Source organism: Merops nubicus, unplaced genomic scaffold (genome assembly GCF_000691845.1).
Source record: "Merops nubicus isolate BGI_N331 unplaced genomic scaffold, ASM69184v1 scaffold21061, whole genome shotgun sequence".
In the NCBI taxonomy this organism is placed as follows: domain Eukaryota; kingdom Metazoa; phylum Chordata; class Aves; order Coraciiformes; family Meropidae; genus Merops; species Merops nubicus.
Window position 1 is genome coordinate 23,438 of NW_008586513.1, and position 7,867 is coordinate 31,304.

The window sequence follows — 7,867 nt, forward strand, 5'->3', positions numbered from 1 at the left end:
CTGTATTCTTCACACTAAGTGAAGATTTTGATATTCAAACTGACCTAATGCACTCATTTATCTCATTCCCCCTCTCTCCTCCAAAGGTTGGCACAGGCCTAGGCCCCACACTAGAGTTCTATGCACTTGTATCTCAGGAACTACAGAGAGCAGACTTAGGCCTTTGGAGAGGAGAAGAAGTGACTTTAGCCAATCCAAAAGGTAAATACTTCCCTACCTAAACTATCAATATTGATCTACTGTTGAACTGATCCTAAGCTGACTTTAGTAATGTCAACTTTAGTTACTTCAGTTGACTTGGATGGAAAAAGCACTTCAGTTTGCAGTCAGATAACACGCCTTGTGATAGTGTGTAATTATCTTTGTAGGACTTTTTTTTTAAATTTTATAAGCAGCTTTTAGGTTATGGTTATCTGATAGCTACATTCAAACTTATGTTTGGAATGAAAGTAGCAGTGTATGTACTGGATGTTTTATTTCTTCCTTCCTCAACAGGAAGCCAGGAAGGTACCAAGTACATCCATAACCTTCAAGGCCTTTTTGCACTTCCCTTTGGTAGAACGGCGAAGCCAGCTCACATTGCAAAGGTTAAAATGAAGTTCCGCTTTCTGGGAAAACTCATGGCCAAGGCAATCATGGATTTTCGACTGGTGAGAATAAAAGGGAAAATGTGATTCTGAGGGACTAAATGAAAATTCAGGTTCTGATTGTTGGGGGAAAAGTAGCTTTGCGTTGCATGGAATCACTTTCAGCTCTAGCAGTTTGGAGTGGGGTCAGAGAGGGAAAGGGAAGCAACTGAACTTTTGAGAGGGGAAGAGGTGGTGTATGTTGAATATCTTCAGAGTGGCTTTTTGAGACCATAGTGAGAGAAGATAAACCCATTGCCTGCCGTGTGTGCAGTCTCTCTCCAATCTCCTTTAAAGATCTTTTTGGGCTATATGCACTAAGCAGTCAGTTCTGTGTTCTCAACTGTAAATTTCTCTGGTAAAAACTTGGAGCACTATTTTGGTGTGTCAGAAGTATGAATTAGTAAATAGTATTTCAGTTGGGAGATAATAAAATAGTGAGACATACAGTTTTGGAAGATAGTTCAATACTATACTGTTTCAATTTTCAGGTGGACCTTCCTCTTGGACTTCCTTTTTATAAATGGATGCTACGACAGGAAACTTCCTTGACGTCACATGACTTGTTCAGTATTGACCCAGTAGTAGCCAAATCAATATATCACCTTGAGGATATTGTAAGACAAAAGAAAAGACTTGAACAAGACAAAACACAGGTGGGAGAGTAACCCTGAGAGTAGAAAAGTCCATCTTCACATGCATTTAGATTTTATGAAGTAGCTGTATTTGAGAATGTATGTTAGAGCTTAATACTGATGGTATTAGTGATAATGACTTAATACGAATAGAAGGAGTAGTTTTAGTGCTCTTAGTAGCTAGTAATTATAACATGGCCCTCTTGACATGTAGACTCTAATGTTACAAACTTATTATGGGATTCTTCTGTGTGATTAACCACAGGCTAGATAGAAATGGTTAAAACTGCTAGATGTTTGCCTCAGGTAAAATCTTTTTTGGTTCACTTTGAAAACACTAAGCCAATTCAGTACTGGGGTGGGGTGGGGGAAATGTATCCTTTTTGAACATTCAGAGGGCTTGGCTTCTTTATTGGAAGTGTCTTTTGTGGGCACTGAAGACCTGTATGCAGAACTGGTGTAAACTGGCTTTATATGTGAGCATACAGGGTTTTTTTTAGGTACAGAAGGGTTTTAATTTTTCAAGGTTATCTACTCAACTAAAAGTAGTACCATTCATTGTTGCTGAGTAGTGATAAATGGTCTTTGGCATACATGCACTTTCTTGCAACCAATGTTAATAGGTGGTAACCTAATATATACTTTTAATACATCTGCTTTGTTACTGGAGAAGTCATTGCAAGCTTCTAGGCCTTTGTTCCTTTACACTTCACTGTCTCATTCTCTCTCTCTCTCTCCTTGATCACCACTTGCAATTTCCCAACAAGAGTTTGAAAAACTTGAAACCAGGTGGATGAAAGCTGAAGAATGTCAGTATTCATGCCAAATACAAATGTTATTAGGCTATGTTTTTTCCTTAGAATACTTAAGAGCCTTAACATATTACACATTTCCTTCTCTTGTAGTATTTTCTTAATACATAATGTGTAAGAATTGAATTCCAAAATTGCTGGAAAAGTGTAGTTTATCTTTCAGGTTTATCCATTAAGCTAGTTTGAGTTGTCTTGGTTTACTGTTATGCATAAAAAATATAGAAGGAAAACAAGGATTCCTGTAACAGTATTAATAGTCTTACAGAAATGTTTACTTAGTCAAAACTGCTTTAGAAGTCATAACTTCTGGGTAAGTTAATGTGAAGTAATTATTCTCACTGGTTTTCACTTCCCATTTTTTAGACCAAAGAAAGTCTACAGTATGCATTGGAAGCTCTGACCATGAATGGCTGCTCAGTGGAAGATCTAGGGCTGGACTTTACACTTCCTGGGTTTCCCAATATAGAACTGAAAAAAGGGGGAAAAGATACACCGGTCACTATCCATAACTTAGAGGAGTATCTCAGAGTATGTAAAAGCTATGACTAAAATTTTCCTTTTTCTTGTTCTTCAGCTTGTTCCCAAGCAGCTTGTTTCCATGTGTATTTCAGTTTATTTCTGTGAACTGGGCACAGCAGTAATTTTCCTACAGATTGCTTTTCTTCTGTGCTACTTTGGTACTATAGAAAAACTGTTAGAGTCCTAGTCAACACACCTAACATGAAAATTTTATAATACAAAACAAGTTCAGTTTATACATAATGAAGTCATCAGAAGTATTTTTTTTTTTTTTTCTGGATAAAAAGTGTTACAGTAAGTGAAGTAATTTGAGCTCTAGACTTTAGAGAAGTTCCCACATCTGGGTATGCTAGTAGGTTTGTTTGCATTAGTATATTAGCACCTGCTACCCACACTTCATTGGGCTTTGAACTGCTATAATAATACTGAAACTTTTTAGAGTCAGACTTAAAACATCAACTCAGCTGCATGTCAAAATTAGAGCAGTAGTGTTACCTTTAAGAATCTCATCACACAACACAAAAAAAATCCCACACAATCGTCCCATTCCAAATAGATAGGTAAATAACATGGGTAAGGAACAGATAACAAAACAGTGCCATAATAAGTTGACCTGTACATTGAGTTATTCCGATGTAGAATGGATGTAAAAGCTAGAAAAACAAAAGGATGATACTGCTGAACAAAGGTAGGAAAATGCTTTTGCATAAGAAGGTGTTAAAAAAAACAGTTTAAAAACAGCCTGTAAAAGAGATGAGGAAGGGCAGGAGGAATGCACTATTATCACATGATGTCCTGAGTGGGATGGGGGTAAGAATGATTGTATTATAAAAAATACGTTAGTCCAGTTCCTAAATAATGCATTTTCTGACAGGTTAGTATGATGCCAGTTTCACTCCAAGGGCTGGTAATACTTTCAAGCACTGATAAAAAAAACAAACCCCAAAAATATCTGTTTTGGTAGAAAATGGTTCAGTTAGAGGTTTGGTCCTGAGTATCAACTGAGAAACCTTGCAAAGTTTCTTCCTTAAAATGGAATATTGTGCTGTTCATCTTCTAGACTAAAGCTGTTACACACATAGTCCTCTTATCTTTATTTGTTGAAAGCAAATGCTGATAGTCAAGAATCACTTCTAAAATTAAACATCTTTGGTTAGAAAACTTCTTGCAGACTTTAGAGATGGGTAATGACAACAACCATAGTTCGAAACAGCATTTGCAGCCTCTGTTTACGGAGGAAAACCAAGCAAGGTTGCTTTCACTAGATCACTACAGAAAGCTTCCTTTCCACTTCTTGCCAAACAACCTTTGAGACTATTTTCTTCAAAGCACACCTGTGCAGTTTTTCTGTAGTCTTCTGTACAGTATTGATCACTCCAGACTTGTGTTGTTCAGTGACTTTTTTCCTTTCCTGCAGCTGGTTATATTCTGGGCACTAAATGAAGGTGTAGCCAGACAGTTTGACTCTTTCAGAGATGGTTTTGAATCGGTCTTCCCCCTCAGTCATCTTCAGTACTTCTATCCTGAGGAGGTTGGTAAACATGTTTTTGCTAATGCTTTTATAACCTTGTTATCTAGAAGTATGGACAGTCTGTGAACCCAGGCTTGTGTTGGATGTGGTGTATTTGTGACAGTCTGATTAAGGTTCTGATGTATGGTAGTAAAACATGGTGTCCTTTAAATTGCATACATGTTAAAGATTTCTGTTTGGTGGCCATTTATTTGATGTGTTTAATTATTAATAGCTCTGTTTTGATTAAAGTTGAGTGTATCCAGCTTTTCTGAGAAATGCTTAAATTTTTGTGCAGGCTACCTGTATTGCTGTGGATACTTTTAGTTCCTTGTGTTGCAGTACCTCATAGCTATAGATGCTTATGCTACCTGGGTGTTCTATTATAAAATAGCCAGCTCTTTAACAAAGCTTTAGACAGTGAGAGGAGATGCAGATGAAGTAGTAAATGGTAAGGATAGTCTTACTTTGTTCTCACCTCCCACCATATCAATTTCATTCTAAAATTTTGTGATATGTGATGCTGTTCTGCTGTTTAGCATAATTTGATGCTTGCCTTAGCTTGAAAATCTTAAACTATTTTTAGTCTACTACTAATCTAGTAGTATGGTTGATCAACATTAATCCATAGGAGTAATGTGAGATATATTTTTTACTTCACAGAATCGCTATGGTTGGCAAGGACCTTTAAGATCAGAGTCCAACCATTATCTGACTCTACCAGGCTGCTTCCCTGAGCACTCTATCTAGATGGCATTAAAATATATCCAGGGATGGTGATTTAACCACTTCCCTGGGAAGCCTGTTCCAGTGTTTGATCACCCTTTTGGTGTAGAACTTTTTCCTAATGTCTAACCTAAACCTCCCCTGGCATAACTTAATACCATTTCCTCTTGCCCTGTCAGTTGTGGTATGTAAGAGGAGGCCAACACCAGCCTCCCTACAACCTCCTTTCCAGGGAGTTGTAGAGAGTGCTGAGGTCACCCCTCAGCTATCTCCTCTTCAGACTGAAGAACCCCAATATCCTCAGCTGTTCCTCAAAGACTTGTCCTCAAGACCCTTCACCAGGGGCTTTGTTGCCCTTCTTGGCACCCTCTTTAGAACCTCAGTGTCCTTGTCCTGTGGTGCTCAAAACTCAACACAGTGCTCAAGATGCAGCCTCACCAGTGCCAAGTACAGTGGGATGATCAGTTCTAGTCCTGCTGACTACACTATTCCTCATACAGGCCAGGATGCCATTGGCCTTTTTGGCCACCTGGGCACACTGCTGGCTCATGTTCAGCCAACTGTCCACCAACACCCCTAAGTCCCTTTCTGCTGAGCAGCTTTCCAGCCACTCCTCCCCAAGTCTGTAGCTTTGCATTGGGTTGCTGCAGCCCAAGTGCAGGACTTGGCACTTGGCCTTATTAAAGGTCACAGAACTGACCATGGCCCCTTGGTCCAGCCTGTCCAGGTCCCTCTGAAGGGCCTCCCTTCCCTCAAGCAGATCAGTGCAACCACCTAACTTGGTGTCATCTGCAAACTTACTCAGGGTGCTCTCAATCTCCTCATCAAGGTCATTGGTAACGATGTTAAAGAGGAGTGGTCCTGGCACTGAGCCCTGGGGAATGCAGCTTGTGACTGGCTGCCAACCAGGTTTAGCTCCACCACCACTCTGGACCCTTAGTACTTCATAGAATACATGTATGATGTCATGATCCGTTGCTGATAGCTATGCAACCATTTGAACCTTCTTACAAACCATTCCTAAACTGTTACAAAGAACTTGTAAAAGTCTTTTGTTTATGAGCAGAACAGCTAGTGTCAAACCTCTGGTTTTATTGAGACTGGGGCTTTACAACTCCTCCTGTAGCCTAGAAGGACATCTTTAGAATCTTTTCATGTTTTAGCTCTAGCCTGTCGTCATCTATGTGCCAAGTGCATAGGAAGGACAGGCAAAGCTGAAGTACAAAACTGCTGACAGATTCATCTGTCTAATTTTTTTCTTTCTTTCAAAGAAGAGCTCAGAGTTCTAAAAAGCACTTTATTCTTCCAGTTACCCTAGATTTCTCAAATTATGAGATTTCCAAAAAGTTAAGGCATTTTTGGTTCTCCAGTGTATATTGCTTGTAAGGACTGTCTCTGCTCTGAGAAGTACCTTCAGCATCTCATGTGCATTGTATGTGAAGGCAGATTCAGCAAATGAGGATGTCACTGGGATGAAGCTGTTGCTTTCAAAGAATTTGAGAAGATTGGCTGGTGTGACTGAGGTTATTTTTGCAGCAAGCCATTCTAGAAAGTGGAGTACTGTAGTAGTAGTCACAGTGGGCAGTACTTGTTTTGCCTCAAGTTCTAAAGGGGAAAATTTCTTCCTTGTTTTTTAATTTCATAGTTGGAGCAGCTCCTGTGTGGCAGTAAAACAGACACTTGGGATGCAAAGACTTTAATGGAATGTTGCAGGCCAGATCACGGTTACACCCATGACAGGTAGTATGGTGTTGGTCTTGTTAAATATAAAAATAGTAGTACTGGAAAGTACATACTTAAATAATATTTATGTACTGTTAATCAAGCTAAAGGAATGACATGAAATTTATGTGAAAATATTTGTACTGCACTGAATATGAATCTGATGCAATTTTAACTATAAACTATAATAGCTTGTTTTTCCTCTCCTTAGTCGGGCAGTGAAGTATCTCTTCGAAATCCTCAGTAGCTTTGATAGTGAGCAGCAAAGACTGTTCCTCCAGTTTGTGACGGGGAGCCCCAGACTGCCTGTAGGAGGTAGGTTTTATTACATCTTGAGATATCTGAAATCAGTATTCTTAATGTACTTCAAAATACATGGATTATTTAAATATAAGAGAAAATTACTTAACTGTGTATTTTAGAGGTTCAACTTATTTGACATTTCTAGTCTCAGAAGTGGTTGAGTAGACTTCAGGTAGAATTCTCATAAGCTTTTTGTTAGTCTCATGGCACTTCATTCAGCTGACTTTCTGCAGGTTTGTTACCAGATAATGCATCGGAGTGCAAAAAATAGTTCAGATTTTAAAGAAAATGTGAAACCCCCAATGCTGTATGCATTGGCTAGAAGTGCATTAAGCTGTAACAACGCAATGATGTATTGTTGCCTGGAAACAGTCCTTTTTTTTCCCTAGAAAGGAGACAATACTAGTATAAAGTGATAAACTAATTTCTTCCCCATTTTGAATTTCACAATTTAGATGAGAGACAGGGAGGAAAACTGAGGAATTTGCTGTCTTTGCTAGAGACTGTTAGAGAATACAATTTTTGCCATATTCTCAGCTGAGTGCTTTGCAACTAAAGCAAAAATTTACAATCTATGCATCTGTTCCTTTACTTAAATTCTTTGGGGTTTGTTGAAAGAGGTAATTTCTAAAACAAAAATCATTTTAGAGCACTTTTGGGGAGAGATGGTGCAGACAGGCTTGAGGGTTAAGAGTATAAAAACGTTAGCTGGAGTAAAACAAAAGGTACCATACTAAGCTATAAAATAAGCTATGTAATGTAAAAATACATAAATATTTTGGGTACATATTTTATATTTTAGATAAATATAATTATAAAACAAACTTATTTATATAAAAGAAGATATAAATAAGCAATATATAATTTCTGAGAATCTTAGAAAAATGTATATGAAACCAACATGTGGCCTTATAAAGCCATATTCTGAACATTCTAAAATGGAGAGAGTCATTTAGGAGATGCTTTCTTCTGTCACTGATGGATGTCTGAGGTGGTAACTGAGTTCTCAGCAGG

At 38.3% G+C, this 7,867-nt stretch overlaps 1 protein-coding gene across 1 annotated transcript in view; it reads left to right on the top strand.

Moving 5' to 3' along the window:
* The window catches only part of TRIP12 (thyroid hormone receptor interactor 12), a gene marked incomplete at its 5' end in the record, with an annotated part of 30,669 nt that overhangs the window by 22,212 nt on the left and 590 nt on the right, over positions 1–7,867 (top strand). The window contains 7 exons of the mRNA XM_008948686.1: positions 87–201; positions 496–650; positions 1,118–1,282; positions 2,437–2,601; positions 4,010–4,123; positions 6,474–6,568; positions 6,762–6,865. Of these exons, the coding sequence (XP_008946934.1) occupies positions 87–201; positions 496–650; positions 1,118–1,282; positions 2,437–2,601; positions 4,010–4,123; positions 6,474–6,568; positions 6,762–6,865 (913 nt within the window). The remainder of the gene's footprint in view (positions 1–86; positions 202–495; positions 651–1,117; positions 1,283–2,436; positions 2,602–4,009; positions 4,124–6,473; positions 6,569–6,761; positions 6,866–7,867) is intronic.